This window comes from Maniola jurtina, chromosome 27 (genome assembly GCF_905333055.1).
Source record: "Maniola jurtina chromosome 27, ilManJurt1.1, whole genome shotgun sequence".
NCBI lineage: Eukaryota > Metazoa > Arthropoda > Insecta > Lepidoptera > Nymphalidae > Maniola > Maniola jurtina.
Genome location: NC_060055.1, coordinates 3,992,222 through 4,018,306, shown reverse-complemented (window position 1 = coordinate 4,018,306; position 26,085 = coordinate 3,992,222). Strand labels below are relative to the sequence as shown.

The window sequence follows — 26,085 nt, the reverse complement described above, 5'->3', positions numbered from 1 at the left end:
ATATTTTGAATTTGAAATGTGCGACATTATTCTAAGTGACGACTGAAATTCGCTTTTAATAAAACTCCTACGTGGCGAATGTGAACATATACCTAAATGAACGCAAAAATGTAAATGACTTAGGTAATATTACTTAAATATCTACTGAGTTTGGTAGTCGGTACAAAATGAAAAGTTTCATTGTGTTGTGTGTGTGAAAAATATAAAAAAAAAGTTGGTGCCATTCCGTTGTCGGGATTAAGTTTATTGTTTCACAGAAAACAAAAAAATATTTTTGTTCAGGGTCGACAAAAAAGTTGCAAAATGAACCAACCTACTCATTGTCTGTGGTACTATAGTTCGAAATTCAAAAATTTCTCCTGCAACGTCATTTTGATTTTCATTGTTATTTTAAACATGGAACACGCGTAGAACGATTTAAATAAATGATAGAGAAGCAAGGGTCGTGTACATCCGTACTTCGCGCGTTCATAGATAGACCGGCCTTGCGGTGCTGTTCAACTCTGTGACACACTTTTGAGTTGGCTTCAAGCCGTCGTGTGGTTTAATCTGAAAACACAACCTTACTACTTTCACTTTAGAGCTATTTTTAGAACGTCGTGACAGTAAAGTATAGTTTTAATTGAGACGGGCGCAGCTATCCTGTCGCGAATTTCGAAATTTGAATTTCGAATGCGTAGACATATGATGGGATTTGCGAATCGCGTCATTTCCAGTTGTAGAAAGAGAAATGGAGAAGAGAAAAGGTTTTGTCTCTTTTTAACTTGTTATAATGATGCGTTTTATAACTGACTGACTGACTCATAATAATATGACGTGTCGATTAACAATTTTTTTTTTCGACAGCCAACCTGGCGCAGTGGTAAGCGCTGTGGTCTTATTAGTGGGAGGTCCCGGGTTCGATTCCCGGCAGGGCTTTGGAATTTTATAATTTCTAAATTTCTGGTTTGGTCTGATGAGAGGCTTCGGCCGTGGCTAATTTGAATTACCATCCTACCACCAAAGCCGTCCCGTCAAGCGATTTAGCCATCGATGATTTAGCGCTCCGGTACAATGCCGTGTACAAACTAAAGGAGTATGGGTTTAACTGTCATAAACTGGGCCTATGTGTCAACTGTCATGTTAAAATCAAGGATTACAAGTGTAAATTAAAAATTTATAACACCCCCGACTAGTGAAGGTTACTGTAACTAGAAAAGAGCTGATAACTTTCAAACGGCTGGACCGATTTTCTTGGATTATAGCTAAGAACACTCTCGATCAAGCCACCTTTCAAACAAAAAAAAACTAAATTAAAATCGGTTCATTAGTTTAGATGCCACAGACAGATACACAGATACGCACGTCAAACTTATAACAACCCTCTTTTTGGGTTGGGAGTTAAAAATAGTACTGTTGACGTCATGACAGTTGACACACGGAGCTTAGGGGTTAGGCCGCTAAACAAACACCTTTTCGTTCTAGGTGTCACCGACAGTCCTCTGTGCAGGGCCTGCATGGAGGTCGATGAAACACCGACGCGCGTGCTTCTGGAGTACACGGGCGTGGCAAAACAACCAGAACGCTATCTGGGATCCCCAACCTCACTCCATGAAGCCCTCGGCAAGCTGGGCGGTTCACTCGGCTTCTGGAGTGAGCTTGGATGGCTGGAGTGAAGACTTCGGCGGGGAGGGACAACGCACTCACAACAGACGGAAACGGAAATCAACCCAGAGAGAAAGAAAGAAACAAGATAAAGTTGAAAACTAAAACCCGACTGCGATCGTCTTAATAAACGCTGAAATATAAGAGTAAAATTGTTTTTCTGTCGCTTGGTATATGTTAATGTTGTAGTACATTTATATTTATGAACTCAAAATTTTCTCCTCTTTCATCAAAATCGGCCCAGTAGTTTAGGCGCTACGGTGGACCACACAGAATCTGGACACAAATATACATACATACATAGACTGCTAAAATCATAACCCTTCCGTTTGGCTTTGCCGCAGTTAGTCGGGTAAAAAGACACATAGAGCTAAAATGGCGAATGAGATCTCAAAATGTACCTATGCATAATAATTAGACCAGCTGACCGCCCGCGACTTCGTCCGCGTGTATTTAGGTTTTTCGAAATCCCGTGGGAACTCTTTCATTTTCCGGAATAAAAAGTAGCCTATATGCTAATCCAGGATATTATCTATCTGCATTCTGAATTTCAGCCAAATCTGTCCAGTGGTTTTTGCGTGCAGGAGTAACAAACATACACACACACATACACACAAACTTTCGCCTATATAATATTAGTGTGATTTGTTTATCGTAGTCGTCTAAAAGGCTAAAACGCACTTCCCTAGCAAAACAATTAGTATTTGTCAGCGGAGTGAAATCAGACCTTCCGTTCGGTTGCGACAGGCGTTTTAGTAATTTTGCAACGTCCCCCCAAGGCGACCGACGGCGCTTTTTGTATTGATAAGCGAAACCGGGTCGCAAGGCTTGTCCTTGGCTAGTATCTTAGATACTTGGAAAGCTGATTAGTGTACTTATGTTGTCCTGGTACTGAAAGTGTATTCGAAAAAAGGAGAGAGCCTAGGTTAAGGCTCCAGCCTCCTTTTTGGGGGAGTCCTTTTTGGGGGAGGCTTTTTAACCCCCGACCCAAAAAGAGGGGTTGTTATAAGTTTGACGTGTGTATCTGTGTGTCTGTGTATCTGTGTATCTGTGTATCTGTCTGTGGCATCGTAGCGCCTAAACGAATGAACCGATTTTAATTTACTTTTTTTGTTTGAAAGGTGGCTTGATCGAGAGTGTTCTTAGCTATAATCCAAAAAAATTGGTTCAGCCGTTTAAAAGTTATCAGCTATTTTCTAGTTTTCTTGTAGAAAAGAAGGTTAGATAACCCTTAGGTTCATAATATTCAAGTGTCAATTGACAAATGTCAGCTGTCAAGATGGACGTTGCCTAGATATACATAATTATTTATTTGAAAATTATTTGTCGGGGGTGTTGAAAATTTTTAATTTACACTTGTTACATTTATAAGCGAAACCGGGTCGCAAGGCTTGTCCTTGGCTAGTATCTTAGATACTTGGAAAGCTGATTAGTGTACTTATGTAGAGTAGGGACCGATTCTAGGGTCTGAAAGTGTTTTTGGAAATACGAGATAGCCTAGGCTAGGTTAAGGCTCCGGCTTCCTTTTTGGGGGGTCCTTTTTACATTGATAAGCGAAGTCGGGTCGCAAGGCTTGTCCTTGGCTAGTATCTTAGATACTTGGAAAGCTGATTAGTGTACTTATGTAGAGTAGGGACCGATTCTAGGGTCTGAAAGTGTTTTTGGAAAAAGGAGACAGCCTAGGTTAAGGCTCCAGCCTCATTTTTGGGGGAGTCCTTTTACATTAATAAGCGAAACCGGGTCGCAAGGCTTGTCCTTGGCTAGTATCTTAGATACTTGGAAAGCTGATTAGTGTACTTATGTAGAGTAGGGACCGATTCTAGGGTCTGAAAGTGTTTTTGGAAACACGAGATAGCCTATGTTAAGGCTCCGGCCTCCTGTTTGGGAGGGTCCTTTTTACATTGATAAGCGAAACCGGGTCGCAAGGCTTGTCCTTGGCTAGTATCTTAGATACTTGGAAAGCTGATTAGTGTACTTATGTAGAGTACCAACTCTGGGTTCTGAAAGTGTTTTTGGAAAACTCTTTGATTTGCCGGGGTAAAAAGTAGTTTAAGTCCTTGCCTGGGATATAAGCTAACCTTGTACCAAATTTCGTCAGAATCGGTTAAACTGTTGGGCCGTGAAAAGGTAGCAAACAGACAGACAGACTTTCGCATCACATCACACTATCACATCACAATAATATCATACTATAATATAATATTATAAAGGCGTAAGTTTGTCTGTATGTGTGTGTGTGTGTGTGTGTGTATGTTTGTTACTCCTTTACGCAAAAACTACTGGACGGATTTGCCTGAAATTTAGAATGGAGATAGATTATACCCTGGATTAGCACATAGGCTACTTTTTATCCCGGAAAACCATAGAGTTCACACGGGATTTTTAAAAAACTTACATCCACGCGAACGAAGTCGCGGGTATCAGCTAGTTTATAATATGAAAGTATGGATTTAGTACGTTAATCTATCAAATTATTGTATACTAGCCGATGCCCACGACTTCGCCCGCGTGGATTTAGGTTTTTCGAAATCCCGTGGGAACTCTTTGATTTTCCGGAATAAAAAGTAGCATATGTGCTAATCCAGAATATTATCTATCTCCATTCCAAATTTCAGCCAAATCCGTCCAGTAGTTTTTGCGTGAAGGAGTAACAAACATACACACACACACACACACATACAAACTTTCTCCTTTATAATATTACTGTGATTGTTTACTTTCATTGTATTACTTCTAGAATCAAGTAGAATATTCGCCATAGGTACAAACCGGGCTTACTCGTAGACTCCTATACATTTGACTACAAAATCGTGATGACGTCACACTTGGAAACGCAACAGCACGCATGTGCACTACACGTATGTTTAGTGCTGCGTTTGAACTCGACTGGTACTCGCGCGAGTTGTTATCTCATAGGAGGCATAGACAAGTGGGTACTTTGTGTGTGCCACGTTTGAATTGGGCTGGAACTTGCGCGAGTTGTTAAAATCCTAAAAAGAGACATACTCAAAGCACAATGTAATGAACTATCGATCGTAGTTTGATGGCTTCGGTGTGACGATCACAATTAACCTTTGTTTGACTGACACTCTTTCGCTATCGGCTAAAATGCACTGTTACAGCAAAAATGCCATTAATTCAGTCAATCACAACAGTTGAGACTATAGCGATGCAACAACACAAAACTATTCGACTTAATGAAACAATTTTTTTTTTCAGAGTTAAACTATACTTATTATAGTGATTTAGATATAATTTCATGATATGGATCCTATACATTCGGTACGGGCTTCATAAGAATTCAACGTGTGATAGAGACTCTATGCTCGGATGTTCTCTACGTAATCAAATCAGATAAGGAGGTCCGTAGGAAAATCAAAGTAACTGACATAACTAAAGTGGCAATACTTCAAAGAACCAATAGATGTTGGGGTTCCAAAGTGCTGATAGAATGGCGACCTCGTACCAGGAACCGCAGCATTAACAGACCCCTACTAAGTGGACAGATGACATGCCTCAACACAAGAACAAATCACAAGAACTTGCTAGTGCAAAACCAGTGCAAGTCCCTACAAGATACCTATGTTCAGCAGTGGACGTCTATTGGTTGATATGACTATTTAATTTTAATGTTATTGAAATACAATTTCACCTGGTGGTAAGTGATGATGCAATCTAAGATGGAAGCCGGCTAACATAGAAGGGTTTTGACAGTTCTTATTAACCCCTTTGGTTTCTACACGGCATCGTACCGGAACGCTAAATCGCTTGGCAGCATGGCTTTGCCGGTAGGGTGGTGACTAGCCGCGGCCGAAGCCTCCCACCAGACTATATGACCTTGCAAATATTACAACTGTTTGTCTCGGCAAGTAAATTGGCAAGATACGAACGCAGCACAGTACTCACACACGCTTACATTATCATATCAGTCAGTAGTACCTGAGCGCATGTTCCACGCATGTGCATACATAAATATGTGAACTGCGACCGGTGGTTTTGATACTTGCTGTTAAAGTTGCAACAATCAATATTGTTTTTTTTATCAATTGACCTATTTCTTATATAGAATTTGATCGCCATTATTAGTTTAAATTCAGTATTTATTTTCAACCTCGATAGCTCAACGATTGAGGAGCGGACTGAATTCCGAAAGGTCGGCGGTTCAAACCCCACCCGTTGCACTATTGTCGTACCCACTCCTGACACAAGCTTTACGCTTAATTGGAGGGGAAAGGAGATAGATAGATAGATAGATAGAAACTCTTTATTGCACACAAAAACACATGTAAAGGATAACAACGGACTTCGTCTGTGGTGGCGTTTGCTGGCGCGCGTGTTGTGACTTTTTGGAGTGTTTTTTTTTGTTAAAACTGACTGGAAAGCGCTTTAAGGGGGTGCCATCCGTATGTCGGCGAGCGCCAGCACAGACGGGGTCCATACTTGTATAGTTTAGCTAACTTGTTACAAATAACTACAAACTTGATTCTGTTGTCTTTCTCTAAACTAAAGGAGTATCTGCCTCTTTTCCTTTTTAATATTGCTAAAAAAGGACGGAACATAAATACATTTAAAGACTTTAAATTTTAATGCACGCTACAAAAAACGAAATCGAATCTTTGATTTGATTTAACTTATTTAATATTAAGCATTATTTTATTATTGTGATGTTATCATTGTCTCAAAAAACTACGGTATCTACGGTATTCCGAACCAGTAGTAAATTATTTGATGATTCAAAAGCACTTGAAACGAAATGAAATGAAATTTATACTTGTACAAGTTTATTTGAATAAAAACATATTCTATTCTATTCTATTCTACGAATTTAAACGTTTTACATCCAAATCATAGCATCTAAAGTCTAAAGTCCTAATAAAAAACATGTAAGTAAATATTTGAAAAAAGAACAATAAAAATGGCCTCCAGCAAACAGATGTCAATAAACCGCGAAGGCTAGTATCAAGACGAGTCGCACGAATACGGCTGCGGGTATAAATGGGTCTTGGCCAGGCAACTTTTTCTCGCTAGTACTAAACTAACGTTGGCCTGTCACATGCTTATGCGATCCTGGTAGCTGTTCGATTGTGCGGCCGAATTTTAGTTACTTACTAATTTTAGTTAGTTACTTCCAATTTTAGTCATTTTTGACAGTTAGTTCTATCGCTATCTATTCTTTTCCGCAAGGAGCATTAAGAAAGGGATAGCAACAGATTTAATACCTAGTTTAGTTTAGTTTAGATATTGAGTAAATAGGTACTTCTAATTTTACTTAATTTTGACAGTTAGTTCTAGCGCTATTCTTTTCCGCAAGGAGCATTAAGAAAGGGATAGCAACAGATTTAATACCTAGTTTAGTTTAGTTTAGATATTGAGTAAATAGGTACTTCTATTTTAGTTAATTTTGACGGTTAGTTCTAACGCTATTCTTTTCCGCAAGGAGCATTAAGAAAGGGATAGCAACAGATTTAATACCTAGTTTAGTTTAGGTATTGAGTAAATATGTACTTCTAATTTTAGTCATTTTTGACAGTGTTATAACGCTATTCTTTTCCGCAAGGAGCATTAAGAAAGGGATAGCAACAGATTTAATACCTAGTTTAGTTTAGTTTAGATATTGAGTAAATAGGTACTTCTATTTTAGTTAATTTTGACGGTTAGTTCTAACGCTATTCTTTTCCGCAAGGAGCATTAAGAAAGGGATAGCAACAGATTTAATACCTAGTTTAGTTTAGGTATTGAGTAAATATGTACTTCTAATTTTAGTCATTTTTGACAGTGTTATAACGCTATTCTTTTCCGCAAGGAGCATTAAGAAAGGGATAGCAACAGATTTAATACCTAGTTTAGTTTAGGTATTGAGTAAATATGTACTTCTAATTTTAGTCATTTTTGACAGTGTTATAACGCTATTCTTTTCCGCAAGAAGCATTAAGAAAGGGATAGCAACAGATTTAATACCTAGTTTAGTTTAGATATTGAGTAAACCAAAATATGCTACATTTTGGCTGCATACAAATCTCTAACTTGACAAGCCTAAATAGTGCTTTTCTTTTTTTACAAGAATAAGGAGATTTTTGTAAATTATGCCACTATGATTAATTATAAGTATTTTGAAATTATTGAGATTGTGGAGTGTATTTATAATTAATAATTGCATTTAACCAAACCACCCAAAACCCAAATCACACTGTGATGTGTGTGTGTGTGTGTGTGTGTGTGTGTGTGTGTGTTTTGTGCGTGTGTGTGTGTGTGTGTGTGTGTATGTGTGTGTGTGTGTGTGTATGTTTGTTACTCCTTCACGCAAAAACTACTCGACGGATTTGGCTGAAATTTGGAATGAAGATAGATAATATCCTGGATTAGCACATAGGCTACTTTTTATCCCGGAAAATCAAAGAGTTCCCACGGGATTTCAAAAAACCTAAATCCACGCGGGCGAAGTCGCGGGCATCGGCTAGTTAAATCTATGTCAAAGTTTCAAAATCATTATCATTATCAAGCGATAGACATCCGAACTGTATTCCTTTCCCATTGTCACTTGTATAACTTAACTTGACGAGTCTAAATTAGTTCTATTGTTTTCAGCAGGGAACAATTATTTAGTTATTTAAAGAGATTTTTGATTAGGCTTATAATAATCAACAGATTATGCTATAAATTTTGATATGAACTGTCTAAAGTCTAACCCGAGGGCATTCTACAGGGTGGATTAAAATGACTAAATACTATGTTAAAACTCGTACATTAAAATTGAAAACCACTCAAATAAAAATAAATGTCCTTGATCAATTAAACTTAGGTATTGTTAAACGTTTATTACGCAAAATTATACAATAGCAATTATTTCAGTTGATTCTAAGTTTTTTCCGAAGTGACTAACTATATAGGTCTTGGTCAGGCATCAGGCAACTTTTCTCTTATCATGTGACGTTCTCAATCACACTAATATTATAAAGGCGAAAGTTTGTATGTGTGTGTGTGTGTGTGTGTGTGTATGTTTGTTACTCCTTCACGCAAAAACTACTGGACGGATTTGGCTGAAATTTAGAATGGAGATAGATAACATCCTGGATTAGCACATAGGCTACTTTTTATCCCGGAAAATCAAAGAGTTCCCACGGGATTTAAAAAACCTAAATCCACGCGGGCGAAGTCGCGGGCATCGGCTAGTAATAATATGTATGCGATCCGTTTAGTCATTCTAGCCTTTATAGCCCAGTCATTTGGCAATTTGAGATGGAAAGTTTTCCGGGAGTTATGCAAATTGGTGGTTTTATAGATCTCGATGTGCTCTTTCCGAATTTCCATTTTGCCACCTCGTATCTTTGCCGCTCGCGCCGCCATCTTGGAAAAATGGCGTCCAAAAACTGTTTTTTGACGATAACTTTTTTCCGACTCATTTTCGGATGAAAATAGCTATGTAACAATAAAACTAGAGACAATGTCCTACAATTTATGTAGTCAACTTTTTTTGTAGACTCAATAGTTTTAGCGTACAAACGCCACAAAGTCCACTCCAACACTCGTTTTGGCCAAATAACTCATTTCCACACCACGATGTGGTAGAGTGACTGGTGCGGTTTTTTTTAATGGTATCTCCAGGCTGAGCCGGTAGTCACCTTCAATTTTAGCCATCACTTCGTCCAGAGAAAACTAACACTCTTCAGAATTCTGCTCGAGATAAAAGTAAATATACTGCATCGCAGTTTCGATCTCATGTGAATATGAATCTTTTTTTTGGGTTTCGAACCCAAAGGATGCCAACGGGACCTTATTACTAAGCCTCTGCTGTCATCTGTTTTTTTGTCCGTCTGTGCGTCTGTCTGTCAGTGGGCTCTATCTCTTGAACCGTAATAGGTAGAGAGTTGAAGTTTTCACAGAATGTGTATTTCTATTGTCGTTTTAATAACAAATAATAAAAATTTTTTTTTGCCGTAAATCTGTTGTACAAAATTAATAAATGCATAAATTTTAAGGTCACACCATATTTGCTCTATGTGTCAATTTATTATTGTCACGTCAAAAGTCCAATTTTAATCCTAAATTTAAGGGGTCTACTTAGTTTTGGACTGAAATTTACTTAATGAACTTACTTTTAACATGAAAATTATTGACACAGAGCAGAAATATACTTCTTAAGATATAACCGTACTTTCTTAAAATGTGTGCATTATAAGCACTCTCTAAAATAGCTCTAAACTAACTCAAAATGACAGGTAATAAGGATGTATAATAAGATCTTTGTTTATATGTATATCTATTATCAAAATAGATTAAACTATGATTAAACTAATGCATATTTAACAATGCGTTAAATACGTAATGTATGTCATAATAATCATAACAGAATTGAGGTTAGTTAAGGCGAATAAATCAAGCAATAATTACTTAACGTAATTTTTACGAAGCAATGTTAGTCAGACCTAAGAACAGGTAAAATACTCTTTCTAAATAAACAAACTGATTTTCCTTATACACTAAGCTAAGGCCTAAGACCGATGTGAAATCTACTATTGCTGCATAACTTTTTTAACCATCGACCCAAAAAGAGGGGTGTTAGAAGTTTGACGTGTGTATCTGTGTATCTGTGTTCGGCGTCTCTTTTTTCTTTCCACATGCATATTATACCAAATTAATATTATATTATAATTTTAAATTAATATTACGTTATTGTATATTATATCAAAAATAATATTATTTTGTATTTTAATTTTTAATCATATAATTCTCGTAGGTACTAAGCGGCAAAGCATTAAATGTTGAATTAATCAAAATGTTTTAAAACCGCTTATATTAAGTAGGTATTAATCATATTATTCTCGTAAATACTAAGCGGCAAAGCACTAAATATTGTTAATTAATCAAAATGTTATAATATCGTCTACGTATACAAAATATTGTCTATTCAGCTAAATAATAGGTATCAAGTTACGTCCAGACATTATTCTGTTACAAAAACATTATGAATTATTTGTGTAGATTATCAAAATCAGCATATTTATTTCAAGAACGCATATTTCAGCCAAAAACAACATATTGAAAATTTGAATTTTGGTTCTCTTATATCATAGGCTTTCAGACGTCTTCAATCAGCCTGTTTGCGTCCACTGCTGGACATAGGCCATCCCGAGAGCGCGCCACCACACACGATCCTCCGCCTTCCTCATCCACCCACTTCCCGCTACCTTCGTCGGTCATCAGTCCGGCAGGTCAGAGGTCCAACACTGCGCTTGCTGATACGCGGTCTCCACTCCAGAACACGTCTGCCCCAGCGGCCATCAGTTCTGAGGCAGACGTGGCCTGCCCACTGCCACTTCAGCTGGCTAATTCTTTGAGTTATGTCGGTCACTCTGGTTCTCTTGCGGATTTCCTCATTACGAATTTTCAGACCTTTGCTAATTAAAAGTAGAATTAATAAAAACTAGTGTTCCATTGAGAAAGAACTCGCTGTGTGTTAACTGTCATATCATAATAAGTATGGTTTGTCATGCGGCTCAATTGCGTTAGAATGCCAGCTACATTGTCACGATCGCAATCACCTCTGATTGGTTGACGCTCGCTCACTATTGGCTACAATGCATTGTTGCAACGAGAATAGCATAAATTTAGCCAATGACAACGATTGCGATTGTAATAATGATTGATGCAGGTTTTGACGGAATCGAGCTAAAGGTTACCGTAACTGTACTTATAACATGACAGTTGATACATAGAGCAAATATGGTGACTCCTGTATAAGATTGTGTGCGTAATAAACGCAAGTACCTACTATCTCTCTTCTCTTCTCGGTAGGAACGGCATTCCGAACCAGTGGTAAATTATTTGACGATTTAAAAGCACTTGTAAAAGTTTATTTGAATAAAAATCTATTCTATTCTATTCTATCTCAAAACTCTAAGCAGTCAGCAATGGTATTCACGCCTACTACAACTGGTTAATATTAATCAATCAAAGCAAGCAACGCACAAAACAAAATGGCGGTCCCGTTATAGATGACAGAAGAACGTTGCAACTTTTTTAATTAAAAGGGGCAAATACTAGTCCAATTTCGACTCACGAACAAAACCGAACGTACAACTGTTAAGAACTGGTTGCGTTCAGTTATTCCACTCCACCTTATAACGTTACGCAATGGAACGTGTTATAAAAAAGAAACCAGATTTTGTAGCGGTGCTTTCTTGACGTGTTTAAATGCCAAATGAATTATCCTTTATTATGTTTTATTTTTAAATTTCGAATCGCAATTGAAAGTGCGTAAACACGGGGCTTATTACTCTGTGGGCTGTGGATGACATTTATGAAATTGGATCGATTAATTTTGATAGTTAATGTTTTTATAATTTATGAGGTTTTTTAAAATTTGTAAACACAAATTAGTAAATACTAGTATTTCATTAGTAAACAATAATGTAAAAGGTAATGTAAAAGAAAATATTAAGGAGATATAAATTGTTCATAAGTAAAAGGCGTTTTTCAGTAATTCATCGATTTATTTGCCAGTTGCAACTTGTTATGTTGCTTGTAAAATGCACATTTTTTAACCCCCGACCCAAAAAGAGGGGTGTTATAAGTTTGACGTGTGTATCTGTGTGTCTGTGTATCTGTGTATCTGTCTGTGGCATCGTAGCGCCTAAATGAATGAAAGGTGGCTTGATCGAGAGTGTTCTTAGCTATAATCCAAAAAAATTGGTTCAGCCGTTTAAAAGTTATCAGCTATTTTCTAGTTTTCTTGTAGAAAAGAAGGTTAGATAACCCTTAGGTTCATAATATTCAAGTGTCAATTGACAAATGTCAAGCTGTCAAGATGGACGTTGCCTAGATATACATAATTATTTATTTGAAAATGATTTGTCGGGGGTGTTGAAATTTTTTAATTTACACTTGTATATACACTTGTTGTACATAAAATAAAATAAAAGATTGAGATGCTTGCCCAGATTCGAACTCGAACCTCTGGTCTCCTGAATATAAAGCTGACGTTTTAACCACTAGACTATCACCGCTCCACTTATATAATAAGAATTGATTAAGTGTTTGATTAACTTAAGATAAATAATTTAGATTGTGAATTAGAAATTATATAAATTAAGTATTTCTTTGTAAAGTGTTATGTCACGCATTTTTCTTGTATTAGACATGTATTATTCATATTATATGTTATAACGTGAATAAGTTGACGAACAAGACGAAAGAACCATGCTCGGAGTACCTCTACGTAATCAACTCAATCAAACAAGTGTAAATTAAAAATTTATAACACCCCCAACAAGTGAAGGTTACAGTAACTAGAAAAGAGCTGATAACTTTCAAACGGCTGAACCGATTTTCTTGGATAATAGCTGAGAACACTCTCGATCAAGCCACCTTTCAAACAAAAAAAACTAAATTAAAATCGGTTCATTAGTATAGGAGCTACGATGCCACAGACAGATACACAGATATACACGTCAAACTTATAACACCCCTTTTTTGGGTCGGGGGTTAATGGAAATGAGGGGCTCCATAGTAAAACCAGAGTAGACATAGTTCTAAGGTAATTAAATGTCAGTTGATTTAACGGTGAAGGGAAAGATCGTGAGGAAACCTGCCTGCCTGAGAATTCTCCATAGTGTTGTCAAAGGTATACGAAGTCTACTAATTCGCACTTGGCCAAACCCTTCTCATTCTGATGGGAAATCCGTGCTCTTAGTGAGTTGGCCATGGGTTTTATTTTATTTTATTTATTACTAGCTGACGCCCGCGACTTCGTCCGCGTGGATTTAGGTTTTTAAAGATCCCGTGGGAACTGATTGGTTTTCCGGGATAAAAAGTTGTCTATGTCAATAACATGGATGCAGCAAGCTACCTCGGTACCAAATTTCATACAAATCGGTTGAGCGGATGGGTCTTTAGGAATCCCGTGAGAACTCTTTGATTTTCGGGGATAAAAAGTAGCCTATGTCCGTCTCCGGGATATAAGCTGACTCTGTACCAAATTTCGTCAGAATCGGTTACACTGTTGGGCCGTGAAACGGTAACAGACAGACAGACAGACAGACACACTTTCGCATTTATAATATTAGTATGGATTGGAAAATCTACAGCGAAATATTACATTAAGTTTCCTTAACGCTTATTACAGATATATGACCAATTCTAGATTTTCTCGGGTGGTTCGAGAGAGGTTGATCATGATGATGGGGTTTGAACCGCCGACCTTTCGGAATTCAGTCCGCTCCTCAACCGTTGAGCTATCGAGGCTATATAATATAAAAGTTATCCTTTGATTACTCGCTATTTATTCAATAGCATTTGCAGCATTAGAGAAACCGCCAAATGCATTATCGGCTTTCAGTTTGTTCATCAAATTCAAATTCAAATTCAAATTATTTTTATTCAATTAAACTTTTACAAGTGCTTTTGAATCGTCAAAATAATCTACCACTGGTTCGGAATGCTGTTCCTACCGAGAAGAACCAGCAAGAAACTCGGCGGTTGCTCTTTTCAAATGTACAATTTACAATAATATGCCGCCCCATCCGCCCCTTGAATTCGTATGTTAAAATTTTTAACCGACTTCCAAAAAAGGAGGAGGTTCTCAATTCGTCGGGATCTTTTTTTTTTTATTTTTTATGTATGTTCCCCGATTACTCAAAGACCCCTGGACCGATTTGGAAATATTTTTTTTGTTTGAAAGGGTATACTGTGCAGGTGGTCCCATATAAATTTGGTGAAGATCTGATGAATATCTTCGGAGATGGAGAACAGAACTCCTCAATGGATAGGAGCAAATTGCTCGCGATCAGTGTAATAGCTTAGTAAACAGTAGGGTTTTAACTGGGCACAGCATATTATATAGTACAGTGGGGCCACTAAAAATTGTGAAATAAAAAATTTTCAAAAGAAAAATAAAACCGACTTCAAAAACGACAAACACTAAAAAGTAAAAAATAACTTTTGTTTAGCTACACGTGTAATGCACCTAGGTATGAAGTCGGGCGAGCTTCACTCTTGGATTTCTAATTTTGTTTTAATATGCTCGCTCGACTTCATACCTAGGTGCATTACACGTGTAGCTAAACAAAAGTTATTTTTTACTTTTTAGTGTTTGTCGTTTTTGAAGTCGGTTTTATTTTTATCGTACAGCCGTGGCAGTTCTATCGGTTAAGACGACGATTAAACTGACGATAGCCCACGGTTATAAATACATTAAAGTTGTAATAAATAATATTATAATTGCGTTTGTTTTTTTTAACGATGCGATTATATAATGAAAGAGATGGAGCTAACGGCCCGGCGGTAACTGTTACCGAATTTTAATTGGCCAACTTTCTTTGGGCGTGCAGCTTTCAATTGCGTAACTATGAAATGAGAAACAATTATGTATGTATTAATATACCGGAAAGGAAGTATTTTTGGGCGGAACTTTCTACAAGTGATATTTATGTGAGATCGTTCACGCAATTATAACTATAGGTATGGGTGGACTCACCATTTTTCGTTTACATTTTTGCTGTACTCAGCGAAAAATTGCAAAAATACCTACTTAGTGGATTTCTGTATATTTTCGCCATTTACTAATCCCTAATCACAGTAATATTATAAAGGAGAAAGTTTGTATGTGTGTGTGTGTGTGTGTGTGTGTGTGTGTATGTTTGTTACTCCTTCACGCAAAAACTACTGGACAGATTGGGCTGAAATTTAGAATGGAGATAGATTATACCCTGGATTAGCACATATGCTACTTTATATCCCGGAAAATCAAAGAGTTCCCACGGGAATTTTAAAAAACCTACATCCACGCGAACGAAGTCGCGGGCATCAGCTAGTACTTAATAATATAAAAGCGAAAATGTGTCTATCTTTCGTCTGTCTGTCTATCAAGGTCCATCGTTACACTGATCTTTTTAAGTTTATAACAAAGACAGCTTGCATCCCGGGCTACTTTTTGTCCCACATAATCACAGTTACCACGGGTTACTGTGAAATGAGAAACAATTATGTATATATTTAATATACCAGAAAGGAACTTCTTTTCAGTGGAGCTTTCTAAAAGTGATATGTATGAGATATTCAGGCAATTATTACTATAGGTATAGGTGGACTCTAAACGAAAAGTTTACATTTTTGCTTTTCTCAGCCTTTGAGATATAAAGAAAAGTTGCAAAAATACTAGCAGAGATTATGATAATTTAGATTGTTATATATTTTCACCATTTATTTAAGCCTGTTTTCTGTCTGTCTGTCACAGCACATCCATTTAACAAATTTCAACGAGGTACGGAGCTAGTTTTCATATCGGCAAGGGATATAGGCTTCTTTTTGTCCTGGATAATCTGAGTTCTCAAGGGGTTCTTAGAAATCTAAATTCACTTGGATGAGATTGTGGGCATCTACTTGCTACTAAGATAGCTTGGATCTTGAAAACGGATATAAGCTACTTTTTATCCCGATAAATCGAAAAGTTCCCACGGGATCTTTATATACCTCAATTAAAACAGACAAAGTCGAGGGCATCATCTAGTAAATGAATAAATTATTTTAAGTCGTATTATTAAGACTGAGTTTAGTACATAATATATTATAATTTTCTATCCGTAAGTTTATTTAGAAAATTAATTAAGTATGTATTTGAAGGCGTAATTTTTATATAACTTAGAATATATTATTTACATTTATGTTTAAAATGTTTTATGACTGGATTTTCGTCATATGTTTGATGGGTATAGATATAGTGTGTATGTATAGATATATAGTATGCGTATCAATGGAATGCTCATAACTTTTTGTACATTATATTACATGAAAATGGGTGCTGTATTAATACTACAATGAAGAGGGTCGGTCACTGGTCATTTACTAAAATTTCAATAATTAAATTACAATAGGGATGTTGCCACTTAATCAAATCAGCAACTTTTTGTCAAACGTCAAAACGCGCGTTCATTATAGAAGCTTGTATGAAATAATGAAATATGACGAACATTTGACGTACTTTTTTAATTAAATTGATAATTTATAAAAATAGTTATTAAAGAAACTAACCGAAGGCGTGAGTTTTACGTATTTTTGAATCCCTCCATTAGACAAATACTAAAAAATGATTTATATTTGACATAGGCAACATTCCTATTTCTTCTACTCTACATTCTCTCATACTCTACATTCTATTTATTTTACTACTACCGTCAAAAATTCAGTGACGAAACTACGAGTAACCGAGGGCGTGAGTTTTACGTGTTTTGGAATCCCTTCATTAGATAAATACTAAAAAATAATTTATATTTGACATAGGCAACATTCCTATTTCTTCTACTCTACATTCTCTCATACTCTACATTCGATTTATTTCACTACTACCGTCAAAAATAACCGAGGGCGTGAGTTTTACGTATTTTGGCACCCCTTCATTAAATAAACACTAAAAATAAATTATATTTGACATAGACAACATTCCTATTTCTTCTACTCTACATTCTCTCATACTATACATTCGATTTATTTTACTACTACCGTCAAAAATTCAGTGACGAAACTACGAGTAACCGAGGGCGTGAGTTTTACGTATTTTGGAACCCGTTCATTAAATAAACACTAAAAAATAATTTATATTTGATATAGGCAACATTCCTATTTCTTCTACTCTACATTATGGCATTCGTTTCATTTCACTATTTCACTACTATCGTCAAAAACGAAGTGACTAACCCGTAATTTAAGTGGAAATTACCTTTAATGCTCCCACCTGAAGTGTGTGGCTGTTGGCTTTGCTGCACATTGCTCTGGGCCTCCAGCTTGGTGCTTACAGAGTTCCACATATCAAACATGTTCAACATAATGGCCCTAAAGGACCTCGGAGCACGATCACATAAACTTATCCATAACACACTAGGTTAATAATAAATCACAAAGTCGCCGTAGCGCTCACCCATTTTTCTTCCATTAAATTTATTTAACACACTGCAAAAATTCTCAAGTCTCAAAATTGTTCGTCCGTCGTAAAAAAAACTTAAGGCTATGTCTGATCCCAGGTTAATTTGTATCTTCAATATATTGCGTTTGATATCACTATGTGTTTTTTTTTTAATTACTTTAATTAAGTAAGTAATTCAATTTAATAAATACGCTTCTATAATATTTATATATTATAAACTTTCTCAAATGGTCAACTAATGTAAATACGCTATAATTTTTTTTTTGTTTGTTTAATTTTATTATTCTCTACGTTTATTCGGATTTAAATATCAGTCTAAAATTTTCGTTCGTAAGGTTTTGGGTTATGATTGGGGGAAGTTATATATTTATTGGTGGGTTTTTTTTATTAATTTTAATAAACTAATTTATTATTTTGTGAATTATCAACTATTTTGTTTGTGATTAAATATTGCAGTATAAATTCTTAATAAACCGTGATTATTATTTTGAGATTTTTTTTTTAAATCGTGTCTCATATATTGTCGAGGTGCGGTCTTAAAAATAAAAGTTGGCTGCAAGAGTCTACGTCCCGTTTTTTTCTCTTCATAGTTTGTATAAGCATCGATTTAATGCGTCCTTTTTGCGTTTCACAGTTTCGACGAATAGGCCTCCGCGCACATTTTAATTATTGAAAAAAAAAAAACTATTTTGACAGGTGACAGCGCGGTTTAAATTTAGAATCGGTATTGCGTTTTATTCTTGGGAGTTTTTTTAGCCGCGTTCTTGGATGCACTGGAGTGCAGTTGCAGAGGGGGTTTCAGCTTCAGGCAAACGGGGGGGGGGGGGGGGGGGGGGGAGGGTCGGAAGCGTTGTTTTCAACTGCGCATGCCCGAAATCGATCCCGCATGGCCAGTGAGGTGTTCAAAACTAAGGGATGCTATACACATAGTCGGATCGGTGCATTCGTCAATTTTTATTGACAACGAAACTGATCCGATGTATCCTCTACAATGTCGGACATTTATTCGGCTTGCATAGTCCGCAAAACGCCTCGGATTTATTAGTAAACTAGCTTTTATTTACAAGCCAAAACTGATTAGAATTTATAGACATTATTAAAGCTATTCAATCAAAATTCATTTAATGCAGTGCAAAGTTAGCGGTTTCCGGAATTCCACTTCTATTAATTTCTTTATTTGATTGAAATAAGCCTAATTAAATTGATATCAGACACGATGTATCCCGATTTTATTTAAATTATTCTGTTTTCGGACATGTACCCCGATTTTCTTTAATTTATTCTGGTTGTTTTAGCTTTATTATTTTAGTTTTATACTCACTTGCACATGAAGGATACCCATCGTACAAGATTATGAAGAAATTTTTTATATTTTTTATTTTCATGGCAGCCATTTTCTTAATTTTTTTTTGTTGTGTATGGCGGCAATAGAAATACGCATTCTATGAAAATTTCAACTCTCTACCTATCATGGTTCATGAGATTCAGTTCGCTGACAGACAGACATATGGACGGACAGCGGAAGCTTAGTAATAAGGTAACGTTGGCACCCTAAGTATACGGAGCTCTAAACATTACTTATATAATGCCGGCTTCTGAAATGATGTATTAAATAAAAGCAGATATTTCAACAGTACTTTTTGCTGAAAATTCATCCACATCTATACAAGGAACCAAAAGCTTATTTTGCTATAATCCGCCAAACCAAAGAAATCTGTATGGTGCAACATGCAGCATGCGACATGGACCGCCCGCCCTCCCACTGAAAAACATGCAGAAAACGCCAGCCACCAAGTAAGACACACGAACCACCACCACGCAGCACCACAACAAATCCCAACACCACTCGACGCACGTTTCGCCCCGACACCCGTCGCATGCTGCATGTTGCACCATACAGATTTCTTTGGTTTGGGGGATTATAGCAAAATAAGCTTTTGGTTCCTTGTATATCATGGACTTCCGCAAAAATATAACGCCTGCTTCTGTACTACATTTTTCATCCACATCGATTTTATCGCCCGACTGTGTGTATAGCAAGCCTACACAAAACTAAAACACTACTTGCATCGCTATGTGTGGGGCATGGTAACGCGGTCTATAGTGCTCCACTCTACAGTCTATGGTAGGTTAGTATATAGAGCGCCGTCAGTCGCCTATTATGTCATTTTACTTTGATGTTCGTCGAGTACTTTACTGTTGTTACTGTATGGGTGAATGTAGGTGTTTTTGTGGAACGATCTCCCTTTGTTAGCGCGATTATTGAATCTTGTATTGTATGTGTGCGTGTATATATTAATAATAGGTATTGTTCTTTATATAAACGGTATGGAAGCCTGGAAAAAATATTTTTAGTGGTAGGTAGCAGGTACCCATTGGCTGACTAGACATTCACACAGAAACAATATTGTAACATAAAGGATGGATATCCGCATGCATTTATTTAATTAATAAAAAAAGACTTAGTATATAAGTATAATATAATGTAATAAAAAAAATATGATTAGTAATTGATTTCTCGATTGAGATTTTGTAAATATCCCGTAGGAACCCATTGATTTTCCGGGATAAAAAATAGTCCATATCAATTTCCAGGTTTTTTTAATATCCATGTCAAAATTCAGGTTGATTCGTTGCTCCGTTGAGTCGTGATTATAGGAAGAATGAAGCAAACAAACACAATTTTAATATGAAGTAGGATGAGAATGGCGTGATTTTTTTTTTTAAATCATGGGAGTTCTTCCGGGATGAAAATACTCTGTGTCTCTAGGATGCAAGCTACCTTTGTACCTTTCATTGAAGTCGGTTCAGGGAGCCGTGAAAATATAACAGAGAGACAAACTTTCGCAGTTAAGTGATAAGTATGACATAAATGAATTTTCCAATTTTCTTTGGTAAATAAAACACTCAAATAGGTAATTGTTTTTACTAAAAATATGGCATTGTGTTTGTCTGTCTATCAGTTAATAATAATTGATCACCTAACTGCTGAATCCATCTTCACGAAATTCGATACAGACCATGCATTCCCTAGACGGAAACATAGGATACTTTTAATCCCAGAAATCATCTAAAAACAGATGAGGATTACTTATTATATCAAAAAAATATATCTTTGTCCCACGGGAACATAGTTAAAAACAGAATTCAAGCAGACAAAGTTGCAGGTATCTACTAGATATGAATAATAAAGGTTTTAACACTAAAACAATTCTATAAATGTGACTTTATAAAGGTCAAAGTTCACAGAAGATACTCCCACTGCATTCCGATCAATATCCTTCACTAGCTCTCACCCCTGACTTCGTCCGCGTAGGCTAAACATCCTTTTTTAAACCCTTGTATAATATGTATGTATGTATGTATGTATGCTTTATTGCACCACAAAGCACAAGTGACAGGTTACAAGAAACAAGAGATCGAATCTTAGAGGTATTGTTTAAAAAAAAACTTAAAACTGCGATTTTTTAAACTAAGTATATTTAAATGATTTTCGTGACTTCGTCCGCATGAATTTAGGTTTTTAAAAATGAATTTAAATTTTTTTTCCGAGAAGTTTTCCGATTTTCTGGGATAAAAAGTAGCCTATTTTCATACCTGGGATGCAAGTTACTCTGTACCATACAAATTATGATCATCAACCCGTTACCAGTCCACTACTGAGTACTGTCTGTGAGTGGGTCTGTGAGTGTCCTCTCAGAATGAGAAGGGCCTTAGGCTTTAGTCTGTGGCTATAGTCCACCACGCTAGCCAGTTTAAAGACTTCACATTTTTTTTTAATGAATATTAGCCATGCTAATCATGACTAATATTCCCCTTTCCCCTCCAATTAAGCGTAAAGCTTGTGCCAGGAGGGGGTACGACAATAGTGCAACGGGTGAGGTTTGAACCGCGGACCTTTCGGAATTCAGTCCGCTCCTCAACCGTTGAGCTATCGAGGCTCTTAAGTTTGAAAGCATTATGGAAAATTCTCAGGCAAGCAGGTTTCCTTGCATTGTTTTCCTCCACCGTTAAAACAAGTGATATTTAGTTGCTTAAACGCACATAACTCCAAAAAGTAAGTGGTCCGGACCCTCCAAATAGATCCACGTCTTAACCACTGAGTTATCAACGCTTCTCTTCGATTAAATTTTTTAAATTAATATTTTTTTTGTCTGGTCTGTCATAACTCCTTGAAATTATAGTTGATTTATAGAATGATAAATCTCAAATACAATGTCGAAGCTAAGACGGTGCGTAGTCAAAGTTGCGCAATGTGTTACGACACGCAACTCAGCGTGTGGCGTGTGCCACAAACTGATGCAAGTTGCAATAAGTGTTTTATGTTGCATTTAAGTGCAACTAATGCAGTGCAAGTTGCAAGTTTTAAGTTACACTAGTTGTCAATACGACACGCGTGCACGCAACATAGATCTACGTTAAAAGTTATAAGTTATATAATGTGTGTGCACCACAAATTGATGCAAGTTGCAATAAGTGTTTTTTGTTGCATTTAAACGTAAATAATGCAAATTGCAAAATTATTTTTGTTGAAAAAAAGGGGAAAAAGAATGTTTATATTTCTTTGAATTTAGAGTTGATTTATAGATGATAAATCTCAAATACAATGTCGAAGCTAAGACGGTGCGTAGTCAAAGTTGCGCAATGTGTTACGACACGCAACTCAGCGTGTGGCGTGTGCCACAAACTGATGCAAGTTGCAATAAGTGTTTTATGTTGCATTTAAGTGCAACTAATGCAATGCAAGTTGCATGTTTTAAGTTACACTAGTTGTCAATACGACACGCGCCCTCGTAACAGATCTATGTTAAAAGTTATATAATTTGTGTGCACTACAAATTGATGCAAGTTGCAATAAGTGTTTTATGTTGCATTTAAACGCAAATAATGCAAATTGCAAAATTATTTTTGTTGAAAAAAAAGGGAAAAGAATGTTTATATTTCCTTGAATTTAGAGTTGATTTAAAGAATGATAAATCTCAAATACAATGTCGAAGCTAAGACGGTGCGTAGTCAAAGTTGCGCAATGTGTTACGACACGCAACTCAGCGTGTGGCGTGTGCCACAAACTGATGCAAGTTGCAGTTAGGGTTTTATATTGCATTTAAGTGCAACTAATGCAATGCAAGTTGCATGTTTTAAGTTACACTAGTTGTCAATACGACACGCGCGCTGGTAACATAGATCTATGTTAAAAATTATAAGTTATATAATGTGTGTGCACTACAAATTGATGCAAGTTGCAATAAGTGTTTTATGTTGCATTTAAACGCAAATAATGCAAATTGCAAAATTATTTTTGTTGACAAAAAAGGGAAAAGAATGTTTATATTTCCTTGAATTTAGAGTTGATTTATAGAATGATAAATCTCAAATACAATGTCGAAGCTAAGACGGTGCGTAGTCAAAGTTGCGCAATGTGTTACGACACGCAACTCAGCGTGTGGCGTGTGCCACAAACTGATGCAAGTTGCAATAAGTGTTTTATGTTGCATTTAAGTGCAAATAATGCTTGTTACATATTGCATGTTGCACTAGTTTTCAATACAACACACTCACGGCATAGATTATGATGTGTGCCGCAAACGGATGCAAGTTGCAACAAGTGTTTTATGTTGCATTTAAGTGCAAATAATGCTTGTTGCATATTTCAAGTTGCACTTATTGTCAATACACACTCATGTGGTGTGTGCCGCAAACGGATGCAAGTTGCAACAAGTGTTTTATGTTGCATTTAAGTGCAACTAACTCAAGTTGCAAAGTGTTTATGTCGCAGTAGTTAACAACTCTGTTGCGAAGTTGAACGTAAACTGTGAAAAGGGCTGTCTGATATTATGTCAAACGAGGTTCTAAAGCAAAGTTTAAGGAACTGACTATATTTGATCTGGTTCTAAAACTAATGAAGTTGAAAACTAAAACCCAACTGCGATCGTCTTAATAAACGCTAAATATTATAGCAAAATTGTTTTTCTGTCGCTTGGTATATTTTAATGTTGTAGTACATTTATATATTTATGAACTCAAAATTTTCTCCTCTTTCATTTGACACCCCACTCGATACAATAGTAAAAAAAAAAAAATTTGGAGACTCCACTATTTGTCATGTAACATCCGTTAGGTCAATTTTCTTGGAATAAAATGTAGCCTATGTCACCCGGATCTTTACGACCAATCGATTGACACCTCATTCATCAAAATCGGCCCAGTAGTTTAGGCGCTACGCTGGAACACACAGAATCTGGATACAAATATACACACATACATACATAGACTGCTAAAATCATAACCCTTCCTTTTCGCTTTGCCGCAGTCGGGTAAAAAACAGCAAAAGTTTTTTTGTAAAAGTCTTTAAAAGTTAGAACTTATAACAATCAGGCAAGCAAAGCAAGCGTTAATTTTCGTAACATTAAGAAAATCAAGAGACTTATTATAAAGATATCATAATTGGCGGGTAGCTTCATCTGTTTAGTAACATCCTGTTGTAAAATCTGAGAAGCGCTGAAGCGGTTATTTACATATTGCACTATAATACATTGTAGCAATTCATACATCATTCGTTCAACCTCGCCTGCATGTTTATGAATCAATGAAACCAAATCTAGTGCTATCCCTTTCCGGAGAGAGCATTATGAAAGGGATGGCAATACATTTAGATCTGTAATTTTAGTTAAGAAATCGTGTGCAACAGAATTAACTACATTGGCAGAGTGAATTTCACATTGACGAGAGAATCTTTATCTCAATTATTATTAAAAGTCACGCATGCGAAGCCGCGGTTGATAGCTAGTATGCTATAATCCGCTAAACCAAACAATTCTGTATGGTGCAACATGCAGCATGCGACATTGCTTGCTTGGTGGCTGGCTTTTCCTGCATGTTTATCAGTGGGAGGGCGGGCGGTGCAAGTCGCATGCTGTGCACCATACAGATTTGTTTGATTTAGCGGATTGTAGCAAACTAGGGGATGCCCGCCGACTTCGTCCGCGTGGATTTAGGTTTTTTAAGATCCCGTGGAAACTGTTTGAAGCTACCTCGGTACAAAATTTCATACAAATCGGTTAAGCGGATGGGTTTTTGGGAATCCCGTGAGAACTCTTTGATATTTCAGAATAAAAAGTAGCCTATGTCCGTCCCCGGGATATAAGCTAACCCTGTACCAAACGTCAGAATCGGAAAAGGTAGCAGACAGACAGACAGACAGACACACTTTCGCATTTATAATATTAGTATGGATTAAGCTTTTGGTTCCTTGTAAAGCCTAGCAGTCAGCCTAGTAGTATAAAATAAAAAGCGATTAAAAACTGCCCCGCTGTCGCGTATGGCTCGCGCCGAATGTGAAAGTTGCCAAAATCTTTTGTGAAAGCTGGCGAGAGTGGATCGATGCCATAATTATTATTACATATTACAACAGATACGCTAAAAGCAAACCCGGATGCGGGATAAAGGAGGCTCTTTTGTGGGTTTTCAATTTATTTTTTTAATGCGTGTTCGTTTTTTCGGTAAATGCCTAAAATGCAGTTAGCTTTCATCTCACTGAATCGACATTCTGAAAAATTAACCCCCGACCCAAAAAGAGGGGTGTTATAAGTTTGACGTGTGTATCTGTGTATCTGCGTATCTGTGTATCTGTATGTGGCATCGTAGCTCCTAAACTAATGAACCGATTTTAATTTAGTTTTTTTTGTTTGAAAGGTGGCTTGATCGGGCGTGTTCTTAGCTATAATCCAAGAAAATCGGTTCAGCCGTTTGAAAGTTATCAGCTCTTTTCTAGTTACTGTAACCTTCACTTGTCGGGGGTGTTATAAATTTTTAATTTACACTTGTTGATCTAAACAAAAAGCCACGCAACTTTGTCACTAAGGAATTCATCAATTTTATAATAGCCTCAACTTAATATCATAACGTTTTTAAAAACACGCAAACGAACGGGGCAACGGTATTTTTAACCCCCGATCCAAAAAGGTGGGTGTTATAAGTTTGACGTGTGTATCTGTGTATCTGTCTGTGGCATCGTAACTCCTAAACTAATGAACCGATTTTAATTAAGTTTTTTTTGTTTGAAAGGTGGCTTGATCGAGAGTGTTCTTAGCTACAATCCAAGAAAATCGGTTCAGCCGTTTGAAAGTCATCAGCTCTTTTCTAGTTACTGTAACCTTCACTTGTCGGGGGTGTTATAAATTTTTAATTTACACTTGTATACTAGAGTCATCGTCAATGAGTATGCCAGTACAAAGTACCAGTATATCTACGCGTTTACATCGCGCTAGGTCTAAAATAATTGATAACTCCTAACATTCAAGAACCTACGTTCGCTGAGTAACTTAGTGCTAGTACCTAAGTAGTAAGTACCTAAAATACTGGTTTTAGTTAGCGTGCGGCGAGGACACAGTCCTAACTTGGCCGTTTTGTTGCTGTGGAAATGTTTTTGTTAACTTATATGACTGACTAGCTCATGCCCGCGACTGGGTCCGCTTGCGTTTAGGGTTTTCGAAATCCCGGGGGAACTCTTTGATTTTCCAGCATAAAAA

At 36.6% G+C, this 26,085-nt stretch overlaps 1 protein-coding gene across 4 annotated transcripts in view; it reads right to left on the bottom strand.

Moving 5' to 3' along the window:
• Positions 1 to 26,085, bottom strand: part of LOC123879025 (probable nuclear hormone receptor HR3) — a 156,521-nt gene that overhangs the window by 111,466 nt on the left and 18,970 nt on the right. The window contains exon 2 of one of the 4 annotated variants that reach the window (XM_045926504.1): positions 17,354 to 17,583. The exons of 2 other annotated variants lie outside the window; for them this stretch is intronic. In XM_045926504.1, coding sequence (XP_045782460.1) covers positions 17,354 to 17,459 — 106 coding nt within the window. In that variant the 5' untranslated portion in view covers positions 17,460 to 17,583. Of the gene's footprint in view, positions 1 to 17,353; positions 18,329 to 26,085 lie in introns of those variants that run through there. One more of the 4 variants, XM_045926503.1, reaches the window with a different exon arrangement.